The 14,325-nt window shown below is 38.8% G+C and overlaps 1 protein-coding gene across 1 annotated transcript in view; it reads left to right on the forward strand.

Annotated features, from left to right (window-relative positions):
* Positions 1-14,325, forward strand: part of LOC121461086 (histone acetyltransferase p300) — a 65,843-nt gene that overhangs the window by 17,081 nt on the left and 34,437 nt on the right. Inside the window, exons 3-9 of the mRNA XM_041671850.1 lie at positions 3,859-4,038; positions 5,793-6,054; positions 8,230-8,343; positions 9,250-9,495; positions 11,455-11,548; positions 12,044-12,181; positions 14,052-14,169. Of these exons, the coding sequence (XP_041527784.1) occupies positions 3,859-4,038; positions 5,793-6,054; positions 8,230-8,343; positions 9,250-9,495; positions 11,455-11,548; positions 12,044-12,181; positions 14,052-14,169 (1,152 nt within the window). The remainder of the gene's footprint in view (positions 1-3,858; positions 4,039-5,792; positions 6,055-8,229; positions 8,344-9,249; positions 9,496-11,454; positions 11,549-12,043; positions 12,182-14,051; positions 14,170-14,325) is intronic.

The following is a 14,325-nucleotide window of genomic DNA, read 5'->3' on the forward strand; positions in this document are numbered from 1 at the left end:
GATCCACATGCCTCTGCCTCTTTAATGCTGTGATTAAAGGCTTGCATAATTGCCTGGCAAGAAATAAATCTTAAGCTGAGCATGGTGTTGCATACTTTTGATCCCAGGGCACAACCAGATGGATCAATCTCTGAATTAAAATCTAGCCTGGTCTACCATAGAGAGTTCAAGGACAGTCAGAGCTACATAGTGAGATGCTATCTCAAAATATGGGGTTGTAGTGGGATGAATCTTGCCAAATTTAGGATGTAGTTTCAGAGTTTAGTGTAGAATGTGTGCTTAGTATGAACAAGACCCTGGGATTGATCACAGCACCCCACAAATACTTCTGAGTTTTAACCATTCAAGTGAGTGTGTGTTTTAGGGATATAATTCAGTTTCCCAAAACAGGAGTGATAATATAACTTTTGGAGTTTACTCTGTGCATCAATTGGTGGATAGCTTTTTTTTGTATGTAATGTTAGAGTTTTTGCTGTTTAAGATAGGCTCTCAATATAGCAGGTTGACCTCCAGCTCCCTGTTTAATACTGATTTTCCTGCCACCACTTCCCTGAATGCTGAGATTACAGGCATGTACCCCACATGGGGTCCAGAGTGGTCAAACCCAGGGATTTGCATGGCAAGCAAGAACTATATCAAATGAATATCTCTAGTACCAAGAGTTCTTGATGTTTAAGATTTTTAGGTTAAGAGAGTGTTTTAGAGTAGAGAGATGATGGCTCACCAGTTAAGAACTTGTACTGTTCTTACAGAAGACCTGAACTTGGTTTCCAGCACCTGTGATGGATGAGTGTCAAACTCAAGAGTTTATCAAATTCAGTCCCCTTGTTCCAGCCTCCTGAGATTACAAGCTTGAGCTTGCCTGGTAGAGTGCTTTTGTTGTTTTCGTGTGCATGTGTGCTTGGTGCCATTAGAAACCAGAAAAATATTCCCTGGAACTGGAGTTATATAAAGTTGTGAACTACTGTGTAGATTCTTCTTGGGATATGGATCATTTGTAAGAACAAATACTCTTAACTGCTTAAGCCATCTTTACAGCCCTCTTGTTTTGTTTTGTAATATATGTGAGTATCCATATTACTACATTCCTAACTTTCTGCAGCAACTTAAGTATTAATAGGTATTTAATATGTGTAAGGCTGATTTTTAGCAAAGGAATAATGATGCTCCAGAGGCTTTTGTGGGGCGGGGTTTCTTTTGCTTGTAACTTCCTGGTTGTTGTATGGCATAACTTTCCCTGGGGAGATGAAACCCACAGGAGGTCTGCTTAACCAGGTAGGTAATCACTGACCAAAGTGTAGATATCACCAGAGGCCAATTTGGTGTGAACCAGTAAGCTTTGTTGGGATTGCTTATAGGAATGTGGGTGAAGGGTTGCTTACAGAAGAAATGACTCAAAGACCACTGCATCATCAAAGCTCACCCCAGGGTGGGTAACAACAGTTCACAAAGCTGTGAACCTGTACTGCCTGAGGGGAGTTCAACAGGTTGGAGAGTGTTCTTTCCAATTGGCTCAGTTGGTCTAAACTTCCAGGCAACTTGGTTGGTTTCTGCAGCTGGTCTGTCATCCTAGTCTTTGTAGCTTTTTCTCCTGAGAGTTGTCTTTGCAGCTCAGCTTGTGTTGGGGGGCCGGGAACTCTTACCATTTATAGCTTACTCTGGCAAATAGGGATCTAGTGAATCTGGTCAGTTTCAGGGACGTCTTGAAGCTATTTTCGAGTTTATAGCTTTTTATTTGAGAACCTCCCTGCAGTATAGAATGTTTAAGTCTGGGAGCACAACATTAGTCCTTTCTCTGTCTTTTCAGGTTAGGTATACCTGTATAACAATGAATAATTGGACAAGATGGGATAGCAGTGTAGCAGTTACAAATATAGCCCCATCTTATACTATTTGGTGGGGGAGAAAGAAAACTTCAAAGGGCCAGAAGGTATAATGATGGGAAGGTAGATAGAATTCTGAAAAAAAAAAAAAACCCCACCAGATTGTATTGAGATAATGAATAAGCATATTATAATTACTTAAAGACACTAAGGTAGGCTACAGATTTCTGTGTTTTTTTGGTGGACTTTTATTTTTTATTTTTTATTTATTTATTTTTTTTTGGTTTTTCGAGACAGGGTTTCTCTGGTTTTGGAGCCTGTCCTGGAACTAGCTCTTATAGACCAGGCTGGTCTCGAACTCACAGAGATCTGCCTGCCTCTGCCTCCCGAGTGCTGGGATTAAAGGCGTGCGCCACCACCGCCCGGCTTTGGTGGACTTTTATAAACATTTTGTTTCTTGTTTTTTTATTGTTCATTTAAAGTTCTGTGGTAAAATAGCTTTCCATGTCTCAATGAATATCCATTTTAATTAGGGACTCAATTGTGAATGAATTGTATCTCATTATAGGCATGGACATCATTAAAATTATTTTAGAATAAATATTAGTACTTTAAAACTTAAAAGCTAAGGACTGAAGGAATGACTCTTCCAGAAAACCCAGACACATTCGAAACATCTATATGTTGGCCAACCATCTCTCTAGTTGCAGGGATCTGATGCCCTCTTCTGGCCTTGAGAGACACTACATGCAAGTGATGCAAAGACGTATATGCAGTCAGAACACTCACACACATAAAATAAACACCTGTGGTGGTACATGATGTTTATGATTCAGCCCTTGCGGGAAGGTTGAAGCAGGAGGATTACTCTTCTAAGGCCAGCTTGTCTGCATAGTGAGAATGTGTTGAAAAGGGTGTAAGTGGTACAACTTAAAGGAAAAAAGCTAAAAATTGCATCTTTTTGATTTTTTTTTTTGTTGTTTGTAAGTTAATATCAGATAGTTGGCCTGACATGGAACTAGTAATTCTGCTTCTTCCTAAGGACTGGAATTACAGGCCTCACAGAAATAAGCCCGTTATGAAAATGTAGTTTTGGGGGTAGGTCTTTGAGAAAGATTATTTGGTAAAATGCTTGCCACACAAATATAGGGACTTACTAGTCACCAACACACATGTAAAAAGCTGACTATGATGGCATGGGCTTTTAATCTCAACTATGAAGAGGTGATGACCAGGCTCCTTGGCCTAATCAGCGAGATACAAGTTTAGTGAGAAAGTTGCCTTTGAGATGTCTTAGTAGGCAAAGAAACTTTCCTTTACCTATTCAGGTAGTTTCTAACTTCTACACGTGCCCTGTGGTAATTATGTGCATGCAAGTGTGTGTGCATGTGCAAACGTTAATATACAAATAAGTAAACATAATTTTAAAAACTACGTAACATTTTCAGTTAAGTAGTAGGATGGCTCCGGGTAAACTGAACACATGGAAGATATCTTATTTTCAGAGCCTGGGCTCTCGGTGCTAAGGATGACCTTGCAGTTTCTGATCCTCCAGCCTCTAGCTAGTACTCAGTTTTTATTTTTTTTAATTAATTAATTTTTTTTATACCTAGGTCAGTGAAATGTACTTTGATAAAATACACTTTTTTATTCATTTTTAAATTTGTAAAGTCAGTTTTCTCCTTTTACTTTTTTGTTCTTTTTTTTTTTGGTTTTTCAAGATAGTTTCTCTGTGTGGCTTTGGAGCCTGTCCTGGAACTCACTCTGTAGACCAGGTTGGCCTCCAACTCAGAGATCTGTCTGCCTCCCGAGTGCTTGGATCTCCTTTCTCTTTTACAAGCGCAGGGGATCAAATTCAGGTTGGTAGACTTTTGCAGTAAGCATCTTTACCTGCTAAGCCATCTTGCTGAGCCCTTCAGTGTGTTTTCTTTATATAATCGGAGGATTTGTTTTAAAATGATTTTGTAATATAGAACATGAAGTATGGAAATGGCGATGTCTTAGTAATATGGAGAATGTTTTTAATTTTACGTAGATGGGAATGATGAACAATCCCAGTCCTTATGGTTCACCATATGCTCAGAATTCTGGACAGCAGATTGGAGCGAGTGGCCTTGGTCTCCCAATTCAGACAAAGACTGTACTACCAAATAACTTACCATCTCCATTTGCAATGGACAAAAAGGCAGTTCCTGGTGGGGGAATGCCCAACATGGTGAGTACGAATTTTCTTTTAGACTGTTTCTTCCTTTGTTTCTTTTTTGTTTTTGTTTTGTAGACCAGGCTGACATTGAACTCACAGAGATTGCCTGCCCCTGCCTCTCAAGTACTGGGATTAAATTTGTGTGTCATCTCCACCTGGCTCTTTGTTTTTAACATTTATTTGTATGCAGGTTGGGTATGTACACACATGCCATGATGGACATGCGAATGTTAGAAATTAGTTTACAGGAGTTGGTTTTCTCTTAACATGCATCTTGAACTGTAATCAGGTTATTACCTGGAGCCCTTTTGTGAACATTAGAGTGGCATTTAACACAGTGGTATTATATATACTTGGAGTCTGAGATACATGATGGGGTGAATTATATGAGGGAGCGCCTCATGCCTTAGAATAGAATTTTGCTTTGCAAAATTTCCACATGGAGTTTTATTTCCTGTGCGTATTGATAAAATGTGTGTATCCCTTCAGCAGGCCTTACTGATTACTGAAGGGTAGGAAACTAGAATCATTCTGCCTTGGAGAAAGACTCTTGCAAAGGCTTCTACTCTTAAGGATCAAGTATACTAATTTTATTTGCTTTAGTATAATAAAGTAATTTCTCTCAAATTAATCCTCTGTTGGGATGAAACCCATTGCACATTTGGCTACTGTTAAATTAATTGAGCAGCATTATAATGGACAATTTTCACCTGTCTTAAAATATCTACTAAGGAAGCTTTCTGTAAGTTTAAGCCAGCTGTGTCTACCCAGCAAGTTCCAGGCAAGCCAGGGCTAAGGTCTCTTAGGGGACGTGTAAGGTGTGGTACAGCACACTGTTAATCTCTGAAGGCAGAGGCAGACAGATGAATCTCTTGTGATTTGATTCCAAAAATTTCTAGTTGTGAATTTGAATTTAATAAAGAAATTTGTTTTTACCTTTTTTTTTTTTTGGTTTTTCGAGACAGGGTTTCTCTGTGGTTTTGGAGCCTGTCCTGGAACTAGCTCTGTAGACCAGGCTGGTCTCGAACTCACAGAGATCCGCCTGCCTCTGCCTCCCGAGTGCTGGGATTAAAGGCGTGCGCCACCACCGCCCGGCTTGTTTTTACCTTTTGATAACTTTTTTTTTTTTTGGAAAAGCTTCTTTCCATTGGAAGTATAAAAACAATTTTTTCTGGACATGGTGGCACATATCTTTAATTCCAGTTCTTGTGTTTGTTTTTTTTTTTCAGGATTTTTTTTTTAATGTGTATATGGATGTGTCCTGTTTTCATGGGAGTGCCCAAGTAATCTAGAAGAGGGTCTTGATTTTTTAGAACTGGAGTTAAAGGCGTTAGTGAGTTCTGGACATGTGACTATGAATTGAATTCGGTCTCTGGAAGAGCAAGCTTTAAAGCATCTCTCAAGCCCCTATGTGTTTTTTGAGACAGGGTCTGGTTATAGGCTGGCTTCAAACTTGCTGTATAGCAAAGACTGGCCTTGAATTCTGGATCTCACCCTGTGGGTTTCCAGTACCGAGAATGTGTAGTTTACCTGTTCTTCATATTTATTTAGTTCTCTGTTTCTTATACATACTTTGACTATTACTGAGAGTTGTTGTAATTATTTTTACTGCATCAAGCATTCTGATAATAGGGGTTATCATGTATTTATTGAATTGTTTCCATCCAAATTAAAAAATGAAGCCTGGCATAATTGAGAAGGGTTTAATTTGAAAATATCTAGTCCTTATTAAAAGATAGCACACAAATCTTTGTCATTTCTTTTAGGGTCAGCAGCCACCCTCATCGGTCCAGCAGCCAGGCCTGGTGACTTCAGTTGCCCCTGGGATGGGTTCTGGCGCCCACACAGCTGATCCAGAGAAGCGCAAGCTCATCCAGCAGCAGCTTGTTCTCCTTTTACACGCTCACAAGTGCCAGCGCCGGGAGCAGGCCAATGGGGAAGTGAGGCAGTGCAATCTTCCCCACTGTCGAACCATGAAAAATGTTTTAAACCACATGACACACTGTCAGTCAGGCAAGTCTTGTCAAGGTGAGTAGCCTTAGGGTGATGTCATTATGGTCATACATGTATTCTTTCATCAAATACATGAATTTGCTTCCCTTCCTTCATAAACAAATCAACTTCATATTCCAGGTGCATCCCAGACCAATAAAATCACAGCTTCTTGGTGTACATTTGCTTATTTATGCTTTTCCTGGCGATTAAACCCTGGACCATAAGCATGTTAGACAAGCACTCTATTGCTGAGCCATGTTTCTACCCCTGAATTTGCCAGAAGTTGCTGATTAGGCTGATCTAGGTATCAGCTAGGTTGTTCTGGGGATTCATTGTCATCAGCTCTCAAACATTAGGGTTAATATGATTGACAATTTGAGCACTAGAGGTCTGAACTCTGGTCTTCATGCTTGCACAGAAAGCCATTGACTCACTTTACAATTTGAACATTTGCCTGTTATAATACCTTTAAAAAGCTATTGTCTGGATGAAATACAATTAACCCAGTTTGGTGAAAGAATCTTGATTGTATTCTCTTGTGGAAATGATGAAGATAATTGGTGTGTAACAACAAAAAGATTTTAAGTGAGTAGGATATGATAGGATGGGAAATTGTAAAAGTTTTTTTTCCAATTAAATGTTTATTTACAAAGTCTCACATGACTTTTCTAAAGTAGCACAACATGTCTAAAATTCAGCGTCAAGGATATTGTTTCTAATTACACAATAAACCAAGGCAAGACATATTTCTTAAGGTTAATATTTAAGAGATATAATTGTCCTTAGGCAAAGACAGAACTAGCAGTGTTAGGGATAACTTACTAACCGAATACTTTGTCACGTTCTATTTTTAGTATTTTATGTGAATGATATCATTATTTATGGTTTTTTTCCTGTCTCTTGAAATATGGTTCTCCTTATTTTCTAGGTAGTCTCAATTTTTTTTTACTGATATTTATTGAGCTCTACATTTTTCTCTGCTCCCCTCCCTGCCTCTCCCCTCCCTCAATCAAACCTCCCCCAAGGTCCCCATGCTCCCAATTTACTCAGGAGATCTTGTCTTTTTATACTTTCTATTTGCCATGTAGATTAGATCTATGTCAGTCTCTCTTAGTGTCCTCATTGTTGTCTAAGTTCTCTGGGATTGTGGTTTGTAGGCTGGCTTTCTTTGCTTTATGTTTAAAAACCACCTATGAGTGAGTACATGTGATAATTGTCTTTCTGTGTCTGGGTTACCTCACTCAAAATAATGTTTTCTAGTTCCATCCATTTTCCTGCAAAATTCAAGCTGTCGTTTTTTTTCTGCTGTGTAGTACTTTTTTTTTTTTTTTTGTCGGGGAATTGAACCCCGGTCTCCCGCGTGACAGGCGGGGATACTAACCACTATACAAACGAGGATACTTTTTTTTTTTTAAACTTTTTTTTTTATTTATTTACTTAACTTTATTATGTTTGTTGGTGTGAAGGTGTCAGATCTCATGGAACTGCATTTTCAGACAGTTGTGAGCTGCCATGTGGGTGCTGGGAATCGAACCCGGGTCCTCTGGAAGAGCAGTCAGTGCTCTTAACCGCTGAGCCATCTCTCCAGCCCCTGCTGTGTAGTACTTAATTGTGTAAATGTACCACATTTTTCTTATCCATTCTTCGATCGAGGGGCATTTAGGTTGTTTCCGGGTTCTGGCTATGACAAACAAAGCTGCTATGAACTGCTATGAACACATATCCTTGTGGCACGATTGAGCGTCCTTTGGATATATACCCCAAAGTGGTGTTACTGGGTCTTGAGGAAGGTTGTTTCCTAATTTTCTGAGAAATCACCACACTGACATCCAAAGGGGTTCTACCAGCTTGCATTCCCACCAGTAATTCAGAAGTGTTCCCTGTGAAGCTTGTTTTCGTAAAAAGTTTCTATTCTGTGATATTTGGTAGTTGATTTGTTCTAGCATAGCACTGCTCGGGTAGTACTGTTGAAGGCTCTGTGTGGGCAAATACCTAACACAATACAGTTTTACCTAATAGTTTTATGTGTAACATTACCCAATAGTTTTATGTGTAGCAGCACTTTTATGGGTATGTGGTTTTTTTTGTCCTAAAGCTTGGAATATCTTTATTTAGGAGAGGTACCACATCTGGAGCAACTTTTAATTAGTTGACTTATTCCTGTAAAGAAAATGTGAAATTCTCTCTCTCTCTCTCTTTTGGTTTTAGTGGCACATTGTGCATCTTCTCGACAAATCATTTCACACTGGAAGAATTGTACAAGGCATGATTGTCCTGTGTGTCTTCCTCTCAAAAATGCTGGGGATAAGCGAAATCAACAGTGTAAGTGTTTGAATCTTGCTGATTTATAACCAAGCTTGAGAAGTACACTAGCACCGTTTGATAGAGTTAAGATACTGCTTGATATGTGAGACTAGTGACCAAACTGGTCCTCTATAAATTAGTAAAAACAGAACTCAGTGCGCCTTGTCTTTAAAAACATCAGTAGGTGAATGTGTATTTTCTTGCCTCTCTTTGAGAGTCTTATTAACTATGGTAGCCTACGCTGCCTTGAACTTGCTGTCTTTTTGCCTTAGCCTTCTGAGTGCTGGGATTACAATTGTGTACCATCATGTACAACTTAGTCTTGACTTTAAAATCTTCGAAATTGAATTATCATAGTTTTGGCATTGAACAGCCTATTCTTACATACTTGTGGCCAAGTAGATCATTTGAATTTAAATAAAAAAAAAAGGCTGAACTTTTTTGTTTATTTTTTAAGACAGGTTTCATTTTCTGTGTAATAGCTCTGGTTATTCTGGAACTAGCTCTTGTATACCAGGCTGGCTTGGAACTCACAGAGATCTGCTTGCCTCCGCCTCCTACATGCTGGGATTAAAGGCATGCACCACCTCTCCTTGACCTTTTTAAAGCTATGTTCTTTGTGTGCATGTGTGAATTTTTATTTTATAAAATAAAAAATTACGAGATGAAGATAATGAGATCGTTCTCAGAGAAAAGTAATAAGTAAACATACTACATTTAAAAAGTACAGCTACCACATCATTCTAAGCATTTAGCACATATAAAGCATGTATCCAGAAAATTTTTCAAAAGACCAGTTGGAGACATGGTCTATGATACTAAGATCCTTCAGTAATTGAAACTTTAAAAAAATTCATTAAGCATTTTAGTCTCTTTTTCTTACCAATGATAGTATTCTGATACTGTGTCTTTTGTCTTTTCTAGCAATTCTTTCTGGAGCACCAGTTGGGCTTGGAAACCCTAGCTCTCTAGGAGTGGGTCAACAGTCTACCCCTAGCCTAAGCACTGTTAGTCAGATTGATCCCAGCTCTATAGAGCGTGCCTATGCTGCACTTGGACTACCCTATCAAGTAAACCAGATTCCACCACAACCCCAGGTACAAGCAAAGAATCAACAAAGTCAGCAGTCTGGGCAGTCTCCCCAAGGCATGCGACCCATGAACAACATGAGTAAGTTCCTTGTCTAGTCAGAGGTGATGTGGTTAAGTATGTAATATTGTGTATAAATGAAGATTAATATAGGCATACTCCCTCTCCCCTCTGCCTCCCTACCTCTGTTGTCTCCCTTTGTTTTTTTACTAAATGAATTTTGGAATTAAGATAATTTTAAATTATAGCAGAAGGACTTCTTTAAAATCGATATGTTGAAAGAAATTACAATCAATACTTGATACTTTGGTTACGTTTCTCCTTTTCACACTTGAGATTAAATTTCCAGAAATAACATCCTTTGCGTCTCATGGACCTTTACCCACTGAGTCCATCTCATTGATCAACCCTATATGTTCTTGTTTTTTTTTTTTTCCCATTGGTTGATTTTGTTGCTGTTGTTTGCTTTTTGAGAAAGGGATCTAGCTGTCTTGGAGTTTGTTATATAGACCAGGCTGGCCTCAAGCTCAGAGATCCTCCTACCTCTGCTTCCCAAGTCCTGGCATTAAAGGCATGCACCATCACACCTGGATTAGCCAACCTTGTTTTTAGAAAGTTAATTTTTTTCCCCTTGGTGGCAATGTTGTACACCTTTAATCCCAGCACTTGAGGCAGAGGCAGGTGGATCTCTGAGTTTGAGGCCATCCTGGTCTACAGAGAGCAATCCAGTACAACCAAGGTTACACAAAGAAACCCCATTGCAAACAAAACAAAAAATTTATGTGTATTGGTGTGTGTCTGTATGCACATGTACTTGTACTGACTGGAGGGAGTACAGGACGGGGTGTTGAGTCTCCCTTGGAATTGAAGTTTTGAGGCTTCTGACAGGGATGCTGGGAACTAAACTTGAGTCTCCTAGAGTACGATCAAGTGTTGTTTTTGTTTGTTGTTTGTTTGGTTTTTGTTTCTTTGAGATAGGGTATCTACATAGCCCTGGCTGTTGTGGAACTCACTATACCAATCCAGCCTTAAATTCAGAGATCTACCTGCTTCAGCCTGTGATGCTATTATTAAAAGCTTATAGCATCATGCTAACATCCAAGCAAGTGTTCTTAACCCCTGAGTCTTTTCTCAGTCCTACCCTTTTCCTTACATTTTATGTATGAGTAAATTTTGTTTGCTTTTATATTACTTTATCACATGCACATAGAGGCCAGAAGTGGGGTGGCAGTATTCTGGATTATAGTTTCCATGTGGGTGTTCTTACAGTCTTCAATCTGTTTTTTTTTTTTCTTTTAGTATTTTTAATTATATGTATATATGTGTGTGTCCGTCCATGTGTGCATGTGAATGTGGTCAGAACTGTTGAATCTTGAGTTACATTACAGGTTCTTGTGAGCTATCTTACATGGCTGCTAGGAACCAGACTGGCGAGTCTCTTTTAGCATTAGGGGTCTTAACATTGAGCCCTCTAGCCCTGCTTTGTATCAGTTTATTGTCTTTGGTTTTTCAGCATAGGGTTTCTCTCTGTATCTCTTGACTGTTCGGGAACTCACTCACTAGGCTAAGCTGGATTCAGACTCACAGAGATCCGCTTGCCTCTGCTTCCCTGGGATTAAAGGCACGTGCCACCACCACCACCTGGCGAGACTCTTTTCTTGATTAGCCTGGAGCTCACTCATTGACTAGATTGGCTGAGCAGTAAGATCTGGAGACCACTCCTTTTGGTACTAGGGTGGTTACATTTGAGTACTGTCAAATTTGTGTTTTATGTATGTGCAAATTGAGATCTGGATTCTGGTCCTCATGCTAGTGTAGCAACACTGCCAATTGAGCCTTTTTTTTCCCAGCTCCTCTGCCTCTTTTCTTACTGGTTCGTATGGTTGCCCCATGTGCTAATTTTTCTGTGTTGTTAATTGCATTGCTAAATGTATGTGCTATTCTTTTTCTAATTTGACATTTTTTTCACTTGGTTTAAGGCATTCATTGTATGGTGACTATTTTTTTTTTCTTTCCCTCCTTTGCTTTGTTTTGCTTTAGGTGCTAGTCCCATGGGTGTAAATGGAGGTGTAGGGGTTCAGACGCCGAATCTTCTTTCTGATTCCATGTTGCATTCGGCCATAAATTCTCAAAAGTAAGTTTGTGCCTTAGTCCCTTCAAATACTTGAAAATTCCTTGAGTTTTTTATTTTATTACCTTTTTTTACAAATAACTTTTAGGAAGGAAAATGCCCTAATTTGGCATTTAAATGAGTTAAAATATACCCCTCCATCCCATTCTTCAGTGATGGATACTATCAGAATATGTGTGCAAGTGTATAAAGTTTTCAAAGAATATGTTTCTTTTTAATGTTATTTTAAGCCAGTGTTCAAGGTTCTTGGTGTGAGATAGTGTGTGTCCATATGGCAAAACAGCCTGGTGACGTGAGTTGGATTTTCAAATACAAGAGTTCCTTCCTCCTCGTCCTTCATAAGGAAATGTAACACTGAGTCACACACACAAACAACATGTAGTCTCATACATATGCCTCTTAAATACTCAGTCACCATTCATGGCAGTAATTACTGTTGTCTCTAGTTAAGTGAAGCTTGTTTCCAATACTAAAACTATTTGCCACTCATTTTTAAAGCCCAATGATGAGTGAAAATGCCAGTGTGGCCTCCTTGGGTCCTTTGCCAACAGCAGCCCAGCCATCTAGTACTGGAATTAGGAAACAGTGGCATGAAGATATTACTCAGGATCTTCGAAACCACCTTGTTCATAAACTGTAAGTAAAGTGATGGCATGTCAGTCTTAAGTGTTGTGGTGTTAATAGTGTTTCCAAAATCTAATCTTTCTCTGCTTTCCTCTCCATCTTTCTTCATGTTATTTCACAAGTCTTATCATTAACATATAAATTATCCTGCCTAGTGTTAAGAAATATTAAATAATTTTTGTTTACTTGGAGATCATTAGATGGTTCAGTGACTAAAGACTCTTGCTCTCAAATTCGTCCTTGAACTTAAATGGTAGAAAGGGGAAAACTGACTCCTGAAGATGTGTTTTGAAACCACAAACAATAAATTAAACAATTTGAATAAAAAATTACTGCCAGAGTATTTGATTAGGGTGAGTACCACCACGACATGAAGTAGGTGTGATAGTGTGGCAGAAGGGTATCAGAAATTATACACATGCATGTACAAGCTTATGCTAGTATCACATACATTTTTAGAGGTTGCCACATACCTTACTGAGAAATAGTTCAGTGGGAATCTCTTTATTTATATTTTGAGTTAGGGTTTTTTGTAATCCCAGCTGTCTTGGAACTGGCAATACAAACTAGGATGGTCTTGAACTTGGAGATCCTCCTACCTCTGCCTATTGAGTACTGAAATTAAAGGCTGTGGCTATCACATCCAAGTTTAGAGCGAGAAACCATGATGACAAAATAGCTATCTCCTTGCTTCTCTATAAGTTGTAACAAAGTTTTGAATAATTGTTGGTTTTGTTTTGATAAGTAAATTTAAAAGAACAGAAATGTTTAAAGACAAATGATATTGGAAGTCAGGTTTTCTCTGTATGTGGCACAGTACAACTTTTATGTAGAATCACAAAAACCAGAGAGTATTTAGTTTTATTCATGTGCATGTCTTTGTGTGAGTTTTATTCTATGTGGTTATGAGTGCATGGGGAGATCCACTAGAACTGCCTAATACTGCTGATGAGAGAACAGGAACTGCTCTTAATCACTAAGTGGGCTCTCTAGCCCTCCAGAAAGTATTTTTATGGGGTGGCTTTTTGTGATTACCAAACCTCTTTTAAGTTAGGGCTGAAGAGATGGCTATGGCTCAGAGGTTAAGAACACTGGCTGTTCCTCAAGGGTTACTGAGTTCAATTCCCAGGAATTAAATGGTGTCCCATAACCATCTATAATGAGATCTGGTGCCCTCTTCTGACATGCAGGCAGAACACTGTATATACATAATAAATCTTTTTAAAAAATTCTTAATTTTTTAAAGTTAATATTGTTTTATATTGTAACACCAGTCTTCCTTTAATAAAATTGTTTGATAGGTATGGTGGCACAGGCTTTTAATTCCAGCACTTGGGAGTAAGAGGCAGGCGGATCTCTGAGATTACAAGACTTGCCTAGTCTACAGAGGTCCAGGACAGCCAGTGCTATACAGAGAAACCCTGGTTTCCCCCTTGTCCCCCCGGAAAAAAAAGAAAAGAAAAAAGGAAAACATGATCAAAATTAGGCACACATTGTTCTGTTGGTAAATTTTGAAAAATATAGTAATTTAGGGTCTGGAGGTGACTTAAGAGCACTGGTTGCTATGTCAAGTACCCAAACCAGCTCACCCACATGGCAGTTCATAGCTGTCTGTAACTCCAGTCCTACTGTATATGATCCCATTTTCTGGCCTCTGTGGGCACTGCACACTCATGCAGACATACAGGTAAAAAAGCCCTAAATAAAATAGCGTTGAGACTTAATGGAATTAACAACTTAAAAAAATAATTTTATATTTTGTGAATGAACCATGTCAGTATTGATAAGGGAAAACGTCACAGTATTCACAATATTGTGTATTTCTGTGGTGAATGTATATAAAGCTGACATGCCATTATAGTGGTACCATTTTATGTTCCAGTGTTCAAGCCATATTCCCCACTCCGGATCCTGCTGCTTTAAAAGACCGACGGATGGAAAACCTTGTTGCATATGCTCGTAAAGTAGAAGGGGACATGTATGAATCTGCAAACAATAGAGTGAGCATGAAGCTTTCTTCCTTTTCTGAAGTGGGCTGGTTGATTGTAGTTGGTTGCTTTTTGCTCTTTGTTCTTTGGCTCTTTGCCACTCAGCTCCTCAATAAACCACATTTGAAGACTTTTTTTCTTGTAAATCCAGCCTTAGGTTGTCTAATT

This window comes from Microtus oregoni, unplaced genomic scaffold (genome assembly GCF_018167655.1).
Source record: "Microtus oregoni isolate MIOR12 unplaced genomic scaffold, Mior012 000022F_ref0000154, whole genome shotgun sequence".
NCBI lineage: Eukaryota > Metazoa > Chordata > Mammalia > Rodentia > Cricetidae > Microtus > Microtus oregoni.